This window comes from Euprymna scolopes, chromosome 7 (genome assembly GCF_053919585.1).
Source record: "Euprymna scolopes isolate OS-2025 chromosome 7, ASM5391958v1, whole genome shotgun sequence".
NCBI classification, from domain to species: Eukaryota; Metazoa; Mollusca; class Cephalopoda; order Sepiida; family Sepiolidae; genus Euprymna; species Euprymna scolopes.
Genome location: NC_136488.1, coordinates 150477533 through 150492593, shown reverse-complemented (window position 1 = coordinate 150492593; position 15061 = coordinate 150477533). Strand labels below are relative to the sequence as shown.

Here is a 15061-nt window from a genome sequence, read left to right as displayed (position 1 = left end):
CGTAAAAGAATTTAGATTTTATAGTGAGGGATCACTGTGTGTGGAATTGGGGTGAGAGTTTGTTACTTTTGTTCTGATGCTACTCCACAATATGAACGGAACAAAACTGACTTTAGAGTAGAGTTAGGGTTAGGTTATGGTTAGTTTAGGGTAAAAATTAAGAAGGAAAAAGTTCGGTTTCTAATGTGTAGATTGTTCGTTGAAGTTCGTTAACGGTTGTTATTGTCATTTTTATTCAGCCAAACACATGAATTTTTTTTTTATCATGTTGAAACCTACCAAAATTGTCGGCCATATATGGAAGCATGCGTGGTTGGCTAAGTAAAAGTGACGATAGCGAATGCATACATAATAAATCTGGAAATCTGAACACAGGTAAAATTATACAGGTAAGTTGAAAAGTAAATTTTATTGCGTTTGGTAACAGTTATTTGTTTTCTATTTGTTGTGTTTTTTGTTACCTCTTCTGCACAATCATCAATATGCATTATTTTTTAACCATAAAAATCGACAACGTGTTTATAATTTATGCTGCTGCGTGTGGACAGTCATTTAAAAAAAACAAAAAAACAAAAAAACAAGACTAACCTCTATAGAAATTTAAGCCACGCCCACTTTTCCGGGAATTTCATTTGTTGTGAAATCTCTCTCTCTCTCTCTCTCTCTCTCTCTCTCTCTCTCTCTCTCTCTCTCTCTCTCTCTCTTAAAGTTTAACAAAATCTCTGATTATCAACATGTTCTTTATTTAATAATCAACTATTGTTTTTTTTTTTTTTTTTAATTATTATCATACTTAGAAATATTTGTAATTATTCTTATTACATTTTAAAATAATACTTTTTTTTGTCAATTGAGTTTACACGTAGAAAAGGATCGGAAAGAGGAAGCCGCGTATTTCAGCCAATTAAAAATAAATAAAACATTTGGAGAAATAAAAAAAATATATATATAAAAAACGAAAAAAGAAAATATCTTCCATATTTATTCGTTTGCGATAAACCAGTGTTTTTAGTTGACTTAGAGTGATCTCCCTTGGATACGAGCATCAATATGGCTGACGACAACGCCAACACCGAAAGCAATCTGCCGGAAAAATGTATATTTTGTGATATTGTTAACGGGACGGTTGACAAAGAAAAAGTTATTTATAAGGTTAGTAAACTGATGACATTTAATCAATTGTTTTTTTTTTTAAATTGTTTTGTATTATAATTTAACTTTGTCATAATTTTGTTTATGGTTTTTTTTCTTTCTACCACGAAAATAGCGTAGCAGAGAGCGGATTGTTTACTTTTAAAATTTGCTCCGATTTTTCTATTTTTTTTTTTTTTTTTTTTTTTTTTTAAGTTTGGGATGGAAATTTTGAATATGAGCCGCTTCGTGTTTTAACAATTAAAAACGAAAAGTGAAAAGGAATTATTGATAACGTTTCATATATTATTTACCCCCCCCCTCCCAATCAACTGAAATTAGACCATTCCTGTAATGATTATGCAATTCTAGGAAGTCCATCCTCCCAGGCTTTTGCCGTCTCTCTTTAAAAAGGGGTTCGTTTCTTGCTAATCGCCGGAAGCGCCTTTACTGGGGAATGTCAACGAGGCTGTCCAGATACTTTTTACAAGTCAGAGTGCCCCTGCCCCCTGCCCCTCCTTGGGGGCGCTCTGGGCTGCGCTGCCGCTGCTGACTTCACAATCCCATTTTCCGACCCTGATGTCGCAGTTCTTGCAGTAGGAAAGAACTAAATACCCCCCCCCCCCCACGACGGGAAGATCTGACACAAGGGTCAGAAAGTGGGATTTAATTTAAGTCAACGCCCCAGAGGGGAGCACTCAGATCTACAAAATATGCCTGGGCAGCTCCATAGGTGTTCCCCGGTAGAAGCGCTTGAAGCGATTAGCAACTAACTAACTCCCTTCTCAAAGAGAAAAGGCAGTGCCTGGGAGGATGGACCTCCTAGAACTGCACAGGGGCACAGGGCCAACAACATACTGCCGTCAACAGGGAAGTGCCAAGTGGTTTATACCATGTTGGCTTTGGCGCCGAGGGGAAAAATGTCCTGGCTGAGATGATTGAAGTAAATAAAAAAAAACATGTTCTTAAAGGGAGGAGTAGTAGTACACTTCGTTATTCCGTCTTTATTGTAAAATGATCACTTTATAACCGAGGTAACTGAAGCCCTTTCGTTTATAACGTAATGTCATTACACCGGCTATAAAGTAAGTACCCAAGCCAGAACAGCGAAGTGATTCCGTCCCTCCATTCAGAAGCGCAAAAAAAACAACAAAAAAAACAAAAAAAAAAAAAACAACGATAAATTGATGTTTGTGCAGTTCATGAACTGTGCTATTTATTTTATTCAGGTAAATTTTTAGATTAGGTCCACCTCACCTCCACAATTTTCTTTTAAATGACGACTTACGAAGGTTTTCGACTATGCTAAATACGAAAATCACATTGAGATTTTGCAGAAATAAGTAGTTAGCGAGATATAAAAAGTTGTATTATATATTGTATTCTTTGGTGGCTATCTTTTTACGCGCGTGCGCGCGCCATAAACAAATCTACGCGCGCAACAAAGATGGCCGACAAAGAATACAATGCATAAAACAACTTTTTATATCTCGATAACTACTTATTTCTGCAAAATTTCAATGAGATTTTCGTATTCAGCATAGTCGAAAACCGATAAAAGTCATTTAAAAGAAAATTGTGGAGGTGGACCTTAATCTAAAAAAATACCTTTATTTATTTATTTTTAGATAGAATTTTCAAGTTGAATTCACTTTTTACTGTATTTCTTGTTTATTAAATTGTTAGGTGAAAGTAAAGCCTCAGTACTCTACTCTCCATGTTAAGAATAGATTTTTAAATAACGTTATTATTTCGGCACAGAACGTAAACTGCACAAGCACCGGTAATTTTTTTATAATCGAGCTTGTCGAACCTTTAGAAATCCAGTCTTAAAGTGGTTCGTTAATTATTCTGTACCTTCACCGATATTTGTTGAACCGTTAAAACAAAAACACCTTTGTCATAACTGTTAACCGACAATCTGGAGCCCCCCACCCCACACTCACACATCACTAAACGATGTGCTCTCTACTCTGTACTGTTTAGTTTAGACGTTCAATTCTGCCTCTCCCTTTTTCTAAATATATCAAAACAAAATCGGTATCACTATGTTGCTAAATTTGATTTACGTGTGTACTTTATTACCAATTTTTATCTTTTGAAAATTCACATGATACGATAATGGCAACCGGTAAAAGTCTATTCTCACGGACCCAGAACGATGACACGATTCGATAAAATGAAAATTATATATATATATACATATATATTAATATATATGGTAGCTTCTGTCAGCCATGAAAGACTATGGCTACCCACTGCAATAATGCCTGCACATGGAATTTTTGTAGCAAGAGTTGCACAATTCCCAACCACACCTTTCATGAATCAGTGTTGTTAAATACCAGTGGCAAGTGGAGGTTCAGGATGACTGAAAACAATGCCGAGATAAGCGGAGATTATATACAGCGCTTAGAATTCCCAAATGGTTACTCATCTGGTACTAGCCAGGCTCAACGTTGCCTAACTTCGGTGATCTGAGGAGAACTGGTGTATCCACGTGATTATGCTGTGTGTATATATATATATATATCATCTACTATTATGTAAAAGGAACTTCGTCTGTGTATCTGCGGGTTTGTTCCCTATCGACTCAAAAACGGCTGGGTCGATTTTTATGAAATTTCACATGCAGGGACTTTATGTGCCTGGCAGTGTTCTTAGATAGATTTTGTGCTGGAATGTCTTTGATAAGTACAGATAATCGAAATAATCCGATGAAAGAACAGGCGATTTTTGACCAAAGTTTACACCTTACACAACCTAACACCACAAGTGCATTTGAGAAATTTTATTACCGCACATGCTGAAAGGCCCAACATATAAAATCAACAGTACGTTTTTTTATATGACAGGGGTGTGTTCAAAATGAATGTTTCTGTGTAAAGCACAATTTCACAATGATACTTGATTTTTTCATTTTAAACTTTAATGCAAGCAATTATATATAAAAATAATTTTATAAAACCAATAGCAGATTCTCTACAGTGCAATGTAGATTACAATATATTGTGAGAGGCATGTGAAACTTTCTCCAGGTGCATCGCGATAGGTCTCCAATTAGAGCAGGCAATTAATAGATTTGATTGGAAAATGGGATATTTCATCGATTTTGATGACAATAAAAATGTGGGAGTGTGAAACACTCGTTGATCATCATTCAATCCCGGGCAATGTCAGGTCATCTTGCTAGTATATATATATGATGAAAATAATGGAATTAGTATTCCGACGAAATACAGAAATAAAAAAAGGAACAAACCAAGTTATGTGTTCATCAACGTTCCGGCTTTATTTCAAGACTTCATCCAGAGGAAGTCTCAAAATAAAGAGGAAACGTTGATGAACACATAACTTGGTTTGTTCCTTTTTTATTTCTCTCTCTATCTATCTCTCTCTCTATATCTCTCTCTCTCTCTCTCTCTCTCTCTCTCTCTCTCTCTCTCTATATATATATATATATATATATATATATATATATATATATATATATATAAACTACTTAATTTACTCACATAAAATTAATATACGAAAGTATAAATTTATGCGTAAACTTTAAGTATTTACCTCAAAAGTGCTCAATATGTAGGTAGATCTAGTTAGTAAGTTATAAAATGTATATGGCGATTAAGCTACACTGAATATTCCGCGTTTCATCCACTCTAGGACTCTTCAGGCTTATGCGCATAAGCCTGAAAAATCCTAGAGTGGATGAAACGCAGAATATTTAGTGTAGCTTAATCGCCATATATATTTTATAACTTACTATATATATATATGTACTAGACTTTTGAGCCCGTTAAAAATGGGCAAAAGTTATAGCTCATTGACTTAGATAGAATGCTTTATGTCAAATTGGTGGTTGAATAGGATTAAATTTGTGCTCATTTTTGCATTAAATACTAATCTCTATTAATCCCTAACTGTGCATCGAATGGATACCAGAATACTTAATTCGTCGTACTTTGTCATAACAAAGGTTCATACAAAATTTCAGCCAGAGAGACCCAGTAGTTTGAGAAATATAATATTTCCCTCTCTCTCTATATCTATCTTTTATAACCTTTGAAGTTTTTCAACTTTTAAAACTATGTGGAAAGAAAGAAAAAAAGTTTCATTCACATGACTTCTGTTGGAAAACTCCTTTGATTGTAAGTCAGTTAATCTGCTGTAATCAGTTTGCTGCCAAGAATTTATGTTAGTCTTAATATCATCGTAGCGATCATCAGTTGTTTACCATGAAAAACTGGTTAAAAGATTTAAAAACAAAATAGTATTTTTTCTCATGGCTCCCCAGCAGTATTAATCAAACACCTCCTCCTTTACAAAAACAAAAACTTTCTAGATATCAAATCTAGCGTTTTGTTCCAAATTAATGTGTGTGTGTGTATATATATATATATATATATATATATATGGCCGTTCCCAAAACCATGCACCCTATTTTTTTTAACTAAAAAGTTGAAGCCGTATGAAGACGGAAATTGGTACCATTAACACAAACAACCTTTTGTGCTTCCGAGTTTATTTTTCTATATAGTCTCTACCATTTTCAATGCATTTTTACCAGCGATGAGGTGGTGGCTGTGCATGGGTGTTCGAAGCACACTTTGTCACTCACATCTCTATTACCTCTCTGAAATTGACGAACCCATCTCCTAACTGTGCTGATATCAACTGCATCAGCTTCATAAACGTTCAACAGACATCGGTGAATATTGATCGGTACAATATTTTCTGCATGAAGGAATTCAATAACACATTTCTGCTTCTGATGAACATCCATGAAAGGTGTTGCATTCTTAGAGTCTCACACCGTCAATATCTACAACAGAGATGAAACTTTCCGGTCATGGATGTATAAGTTCAGTCATCATAACCATGCAATTTGCAATCCTCTCTGATCCATTCGGCAGAATACAAAAAATAGGAGGTATTACTTTTGGAACACACCTTGTGTGTATGTGTGTGCATATATATATATATTGGAGAAAAGGATTCCAACAGAGTGCTCTATTAAAATGAAAAATTCCCAAAATAAGAGCATATCTATCTATCTATCTATCTATCTATCTATAAAAGTAAAAGTGTGTGTGTGTCTGTGTGTCTACATTTCCCTACGCAATAACTCTGTCAATTTTAAGTCTACAGACTCGAAATTTGATATACAGGGTACTGAGATTTGGGAAAATCGATGTGATCGGTTTTCGGCCAGAAATTTGGCGATTAAGAGGTCAAAGTTCAACGATTTGACCTTTGAGAACTCTACCAAACTCCTCCGACAATTTTGGATCTAAACACTTGAAATTTTAGATATAGGTTCCTTGGACATGGATCTAACTTAATAACTTGATTTGAGCCCAAAACAATAAATTTTAAGGGGTCATAATAGGGGTAAAAGTTAAAAAAAAAAATTTGACCTCTGCGGTCTCTACCAAATTACTCAGACAATTTCTGGTCTAAACATTTGAAATTTTACATAAAGGGTATTCAGAGATAGGGCAAGTTTTTCATCGGTTTGGGTCGAAAATTTTTAGTTACCAATATATAAATGTATGTATGTATGTTTGCATGTCTGCCTAAAACTTTCGACAGAGGCGACGGATTTTATCAAGATCAGTATCGTCTTAAAGTTCAACCTTTCATACGACAAATATCGAAAAATTGGCTAAAAACATTAATATCTTCACCTTCAACTAGGCACTTTTCTACAGGGGGATGGGGTCACTTTTTTCGCCGATATTTTTGAAAGATATCCTCTCCTTTCGATTGTCTATCCTTAATATAAACATAAGTCACTTCAGGTTTGGCAGTGGTCGTAACCGCAAAGACGTCAGGTTTTTTCCCCGTTCTTTTCCTCCTTCGCGGTACGGGTTCAAGCCTGCCTTCCCACTACCACTTTTTTTTTTTTTTTTTTTTTTTTGCTGAACATACACATCCAAACACCCGGGCGACGCCGAGCTGAAATGCTAGTTATTTATATTTTTATTTTCAAAAAATTTAGATAAGTCATCGGTACCGTTGGTTTCAAACCTGATAATAGGGGACCGATTTAGATACCCATATTAAGTTCTCTTCAGCTGATATGAGTATCGGCTGAAGAGAGCTTGACATGGGTATCTAAAACGGTCCCCTATTATCAGGTTTGGCTTGGTTGTTTTGATTTACAGCATATCAACCTTTTTCCGGTTATTTAATGTCGAATCCAGTTATATATATGCACAAACACATACATACACTAGCAGGGGCGCTCGGCGTTGCCCGGTCATAAAATATGCTTAAATATGATATTTTCATTTATGCAGATTTCATATTATTATTATAATCAATTATTTATTATTATATTGTACCTACTATGTAGTCATGATTTCAAAAGTAAAAAAAAAAAATTATTTGAGTGCCATCAGCTAGAATCGAAACCGAAACCAAAACATAGTTTCATGATTGAAATTATGTCTACAAGTTAAGCAAAGACTGAAGTTTATTTATACTCAATATGGTTGAACTATGGAAAGAAGTGAATTTTATTAAACGCAAGTTGGTTTCCATGACAACAATGTTTTTGATGGACAGGATGCAAGCAAGGGCGGTAGGACGGTCCAAAGAGTTTTATAATCTATATAATTATAAAACTTAAATGATCTTGTAACGAGTGATTGTAACCCACTTTCTGGTTTACGACATCCGGTTGCGCATGTGCGCATGACCTGGGCACTGAAATATTAACGTTATTATTTCAAAATTATTATTTAACATGGGAAGAGTGGGGTTTAAAATAACTTAAACGTAATACAGAAATGAACGATGTAAAAAAAAAAAAAAAAAAAAAAAAAAAAGAAGATATATCAAAATTTGAATTTAACTATAATAAGTATTATAGTATCTGTTCAGTGCATATTTACCCATAAGTATGGCCAACCACTTATAATTCAGTAACTGTAAATTTTAAAAAAAAAAAAAATCAATTATAATAAACAGAACGACTCATAGACATCTATCTATATTCTTTTTTCATTTTAATATACTTTCATAGAAATGTTTCTGTTATGTCAAAAAAACTATTTTCTTTACGTCACAAGTGTCACGCTCATATATTAATTCCATAGCTAATATAAAATACTGACCCAACGGGTCACGGGTAGTGTAGTATATATATTAATAGGAAAGCATGTGTGTTATTTTGTGTGTCACGCTTACATCTGGGTGACTGTCGTTTAATTGTTATGGACTTCCATTTCTTGTAATAAGTCATTTTTCCAAGAATTCTTCATAAGTTTTGGTTTTGGTTTTGATTCAAGCTGATGCACCCAAGTCATATAGATATATTTTTTATTTTTGAAATCACAACTTTATAATATATAAAAATCGATAGAACATTAACTCTATAATAATGTATATGAAATCTGTAAGAATTAAAATATCATATTTAAGCATACTTTATGACCAGGCTATGCTGGGCATCCTTGCTAGCTTAGATAAATACTTTTGCAGTTTTAAAAAAAAGCTACAATAATATCAGAGCGTCTCCATTTACACTGAACATCTACAGAATGCCAACATCAATATATTACATATGAGTCCCCTGTGGAATTTCCACAGGTCCCGCTAGTATATATACATTACTCGAGTAGATCGTCTAGAAAAGCAATAAAACTTTGAATTCTTGTAATGTTTTCAAATACATAATTGCTAATAATTTTCCTTTGCTCGTAATAGTTGAAAAAGTGATTTTATTTGCAGCAAACCACGTTTATTTGTTTGACATTGTATTCAAGGAGGGAAAGTAGGCTATTATAATGTGGGCCACTGTCTGTCGTTGTTAACTGATTTGAACTTCTGTGTAGGACTCGCAAAGGTCGGGTCTCATGGATTGTTTGATCTGTATGGTTCTCTTTGTTACCCACAGTTATTTGCTAATGTTGACACCAAAAGCGCTACGGCACAACGGTTACAGGCAAAACACACTATATAAAGAAGAATGGAAAAATAGAAAAAAACGTCTTATTGTGGAAAGAGAGTGTAGGATTTTTATCCGGAATTAATTTTTATTCTGGGTAGCGTTCTCAGACTTGTCATTCATTTTCTTGCTTTCCATAAACACTTGAAATGATTTTGTTCAGCACTTTTTTACTTATGTGAGAGAAATAAGAGGAAAGCACATTTACTAACATAATGGAAAAGAAATATATATATATATATATATATATATATATATATATATACATACATACATAGAGAAAGAGAGAAAAAAATTTAAATTCCTTTAAATGCATGCAAAAGATGGGTTAATAGCTTAATAGTGTCATTAATAGAGTTCAAAATATAAATTAAATGTTCCAAAAATTGTTTTTGCGCATTTTCCAAACAATTTTCTGGATAATCAATGCAAGATATTTTCAAAAGATTTTTCAAATCCTCTCATATTCTTCATTATTCAACTGTCAATCAATCCATCTCAGTAAACTTCATCCTTGAGTTTTTTTAGCCTTAATAAGTGTGGGCCAATCAGTAAAAAAAAATAATAAAAAAGACTAAAAGCAGTCCAATTGATTTTGGACAGTTTTTTGAACCTACACAAGATTAATAAGTAAACTCAATATTATGAACACACATTCAATACACAGTGAACAGCAATAGACTCCTCCTATGCAGCTAACCGTGAGAATCCAGGAGAAGCCGGCATCAGGATCTGTTGTCCTCTGGTCGTTTCTGCTTCTGCATGCAGCAAGCAAAAACAAATGTGTCGGATGCATAACCCAAAAAATCACTACATGGTGGAACGATAAAAAAGTCGTCCTAAAGAAAACAACACTACAGTTTTATTTTAAAACTTATCGAAAAAATCAATTCAGTAATAGAGCTGACATCTATTTAATGTAGCTGCCTTCAGCCTCAATCACTGCATTGATAATGGTCCGGAACTAGGAGCATGCCTTTTCCACAAGTGCGGGCGGAAGCTCAGCGAATACTAGGTAGATGGCAGCAGTCAGGCTGACTTTGGTGTCGTGGGAGGTCATGTTGGTGATGTTCTCGGCATATGACCAAACAAAGTAATCCAGGGGGTTCAGGTTGGTGGAGAAGGGGGACCAGTGAGAGAAGGGTACAAAATCATAGCACTCCTTCTGAGGCCAAGCCTGGGTCTCTTTGCACTTGTGGGCTGGCACAGAGTCCTGCTGCCACACCCAGGGTCTGCCAGCGGCCAGCGGATTGCACCAGGGGATCACCACACTCTTCAGCACATCCAGGTACACTTTGGTGTTGACTTTAAAGCTGACTTCGAAGATGTGAGGTGGCATGATGTAGCCGTCACTTTAAACCATACCAAAGACTAAAATAATGGCCAGAAACTTTGTTTTCATCACTCTCGGCACATCCCTGTTATTCGTGGCAATCCAGTGATGCATTTTGAGGGTACTGCCAGCGATCCCATTGTCATAACTTGGATCAGTAGAAAGCATGAGTTGTACAGCGGTGCATCTCTGACCTCGCTCGTTGAACATTGTGTCACTTTCAGACATGATAGAAGGCTCCTATCGCTCTTGAGATTTGTATACAATTGGGAAACTAGTAGATGGCCTGCAATAAAAAAGATAACCGGTTTTCATCAAACGGAAATGGAATCAGGTCGTCTTTTCTAGGGTGACAATTTTATCATTCCACCCTGTAGAGCGAAACTAACAACGTTGCTGTTGCGTCATTTCTTTGTGCATTATTTGTGCAAAATCTTTTGATTTTTTTCAAAGTGTCCGGTCAAAGTTAGATTCAAAGAGGGCGCTTTTGGTCCATTTGGTGAAGGTTTTTATGTTTTTTTTATGGTTATTTTAAAGACTTTCTTTCCCCATGTATAGCACACACTCACACACAATCACATACGCATATATATATATACATACATGTACATGTACACATGCACACGCATACGCACGCAGGCACATACACATATACACACGCACATACATAGAAATATATGTAGGAGCATACATATATACATACCCACATACACACTCACACATGCACTCACACACATCCACCACCAACACGTCAGGCACATATTGGTCAATTTTTTTTTTTTTTTCCCCAACCAAAACACGCATGCATACATGCACTTAATCATTCAAACATAAGTACACCGGACACTTTGAACACTTACGGTTGGAGACAGGATGTCTGAGACCACATCACTCTGAAAAACACATTTAGTATCAGCAGAGGTAAAAATAACTTTTCAAACTCCCATTTTAAAGAAAAACTTTTTACGAAAACATCTGAAAAGAGCACACCCTAAGCTCGAAACGCGTTATAAAAATATTTTGAAATAAAAATGATGAAAACCTTTAAAAAAACCCACAATTGTTGATGGCTACACTCTTTTATATATATATATATATATATATATATACACTACTAGGCCGTCTGGCATAGCCCAGTTGTAAAATTTGCTTAAATATGATATTTTGATTAATGCAGATTTCGTATTTATTATACTATATTGGACCCAATATATAGTAATGATTTAAAAAGTAAAAAAAAAAAAAAAGAATGGCTTGTGTGCCACCACCGAGAATCGAAACTAAAACGTTTAGCTTACAATTTACTTTTACCTTTGGCATTAATGTTTGAGCTATGAAGACATGTTTGTTGCAAGGCTAAAAATTCAAACATGAACCAATAACTATAACGTTATGTATGCATATTCGTAATGCCATCATTCGACCTTCACCTGGCAAATTCCATTTTTTTTAATTTTCACACCTTTGCACCGATTTTCCCCGGCTAAAACTGAAATATAAAGTTTTGCATGAGTTCAAATACTCTATATATTAAGTTTCACGTTTTTAGATCAAAAACTGACAGAAGTTTGATCAGCAAAATTTTTTAAACAAATATCTATATGCATACATAAATATATATAGAAAGGGGGTTGTGTTTGCTATAACCTTATTATGTAAGTATAAATTATGTAGAATATCTATATGAATATAATTACATTTAATAGCTAACTAAAGATGATCATCCCATCAGAAAACCGAAAAAACTAATAGGGAATTAATTAAAATGAATGTTTAAAAGAATATTCAAATTTGCAGATGACCCATATATAAGAAAGTTGTATTTTCTTTTTAAATAAATAGAAAAAAGGTTTTTAATATTAATACAAACCAAAACAAATTTATATATATATATATATATATATATATATATATATATATATATATATATATACACTAGTAAAAGTACCTGTCGTTGACGGGGTTCAAAAACAGCCTACAGAAAATGGACTCTGATTTATGAAAGTATGATAGGTTATGAAAAGGAAGGGTTGTAAATTTGGGTTGAATTTGGGGGTATCAAAACCAAACCAAAATATGATGGAAGTAAAAATAAAATAGATAAACCCCATAATTTATTATACCATACCTGTTCACACTGAAACACTTATCACAATATTCTGTGGATCTATATTAAAAAACCTTGTTAAACTCTGTGACATATTTCCATTCTATGGAGGCCAGGTGCAAACGAACACCCCATAATTTTATTATACCATATTTCTTCAAACTGAAACATAATTATCAAAGTATACTTACGCAGATAGATATGAAAAGTCTTTATTAAAGTTTGTGCCTATTTCCATTCTATGGAGGCCATGCGCGATCGCAGACCCCACAATTTTATTATACCATCCCTATTTAAGTTAAAACATACTTATCAAAGTATTCTTATGTACATCTATATCAAAAACACTTGTAAACGTTTTTTTTTTAATTTAAAATTTTTTTATTTCCATACTTTGTGGACCAGGCGCGAACGCAGACCCCAAAATTTTAATGAACCACCATTCTGCCAAATCAAACATACCCATTCCTGTGTCTCGATACATCTTCTATCATTATATGTAATCAGTTTTTTAAAATAGTCAACCATATAGGAGCCTATTCGTGACCACACACACACATTCAGCTTTATATATATATATATATATATATATATATATATATATATATATATATGTCATCCACATACAGTGATGTTTTGCTGTTTCACAGCTTATCAGTGCGGCTAGATAAGCAACTACCTCAAGCCAAGATCGAAACCTGACTGCCCATATGACAGTCAGAGCTTCTAACCATTGCACTACTAGGGTGCTGCTATGTGGGCAGTGAATTAACAATTTTTTGACATTGTCCAAATACCTAAGCTCGATTTGTTTACACAAAGAGCATCGCTTCTTCATACACTAATGGTAATATATATATATATATATATATATATATATATATATATATAATCTATAAAAGCGAAAATGTGTGTTTGTGTGTGCACCTTTTTTGTATGTCTGGCAAAGGCTTTTTTCGGGGGGGGGAGGGGGGGGGTTACCGTTACCATTTCTCAGAAATTTTTTATATACTCTCTAGATTATAATATCTATAATTTACAAAAGGAGGTCGTTTCTATCTTTTATTTGAGCGACTTTTCCATGCTATTTTCGTGCTATTTCTTCCGCTTGCGTGTTTGTTTGGCTTTTTCGTATAAATAAAGCAAATGTATTCAAAGAAAATGCGTTTCCCTGGCACTCTTCCCGAAAGCAATAAGCTTTGATCAATGTGGGGAAAACCCATCGTATCAGACAATTGCTATTCATTTGGACACCCCCCTTTTATAGGGAGCTGGTTTTCCCCAACATCAAACAAATACGTGCAGAAACTGGCTTGCAGCCAAAGTTAAGTGTGGTATTTCCTTACCCTATGGCATGATATTTAACCTAGAAAAGCAGACGTTCATTTATGCACTTGCGTTTTTTAAATCATTTAATTTGAACGATTCTCACTTCTCTGTTGCGGTAAGATATCGCGCTTTCTTTTCCGTCTTCACCTCAAAGCTTTGGGTTTGAGCTTACCTGCCTACCAAAACTTTTTTTTTCCCTACACACACACACACACCGACAAACACCCGGGCAATACCGAGCACCCATGCTAGTATAATATAAATCTCATCTGTCTGTTTGTATGTATGTATCTATGTATGTTTGTATGTCTGCCTAAAACTTTTGACGGATTTTCTCGAGATCGGTATCGTTTGGAAGCCCGACCCTTTAGATGATAAATATCGAAAACTTGGCTGAAGACATTAATTCCTTCACCCTCAACCGGGCACTTTTCTACAGGGAGGGGTCGCTTTTTTCGCCGATATTTTTGAAAGTCATCACCTCTTTTCGATTGACTAGCCTTAATTTAAACCTTCGTCACTTCCGGGTTGACGATGGATGCAACAGCAAAGATGTCACTTTTTTTTTTTCATGTTCTTTTCCTCCTTTGCTGTATGGATTCGAGCCTGTCTGCCTACTACAACTTTTTTTTTTTTCTCAAAACACACCTCCAAACACCCGCGCAATGCCGAGCACCAAAGCAAGTCTATAATATAAATCTCACCTGTCTGTTTAAAAACTTTCGACGGAGGCGATGAATCCTGAAAAGATCGGTATCATTTTTAAGCTCGACATCTCGGATGACAAATATAAAAAAATTGGCCAAATACATTAAGTCCTTCACCCTAAACTTGGCCATTTTGTACAAGGAGGGGTCGATTTTTTTCGCCGATATTTTAGCAAGTCATCGCCACTATTGGATCGACGTCAGTTAATTTCAACGCTTTTGACTTCTGGTCGCATCTTGGAGACATCGGCTGAGACGTTTTCCTTCACTTTCTTTTCCGCCTTTGTAGCACGGGTTTGAGCCTATCTGCCTACTACCACTTTTTTTTTTTTTTTTCCTCAACATACTCCTCCAAACACCTGGGCAATGCCGAGCACCCAGGCTATTCCAAATTTCAAGATGTTGATCATCTTACCGTTTATTCATTTAAACATGCACAATTCTTGACTGCACTTGTTTCGTAGTGCAAAATGTGCTGTCAAGAATTGTGCATGTTT

General features: G+C 34.9%; 1 protein-coding gene across 1 annotated transcript in view; it reads left to right on the top strand.

Annotated features, from left to right (window-relative positions):
* The first annotated feature begins 735 nt into the window (after positions 1–735).
* Positions 736–15061, top strand: part of LOC145280056 (adenosine 5'-monophosphoramidase HINT3-like) — a 123256-nt gene continuing 108930 nt past the window's right edge. The window contains exon 1 of the mRNA XM_080131736.1: positions 736–1152. Within this exon, the coding sequence (XP_079987862.1) occupies positions 1051–1152 (102 nt within the window). The 5' untranslated portion in view covers positions 736–1050. The remainder of the gene's footprint in view (positions 1153–15061) is intronic.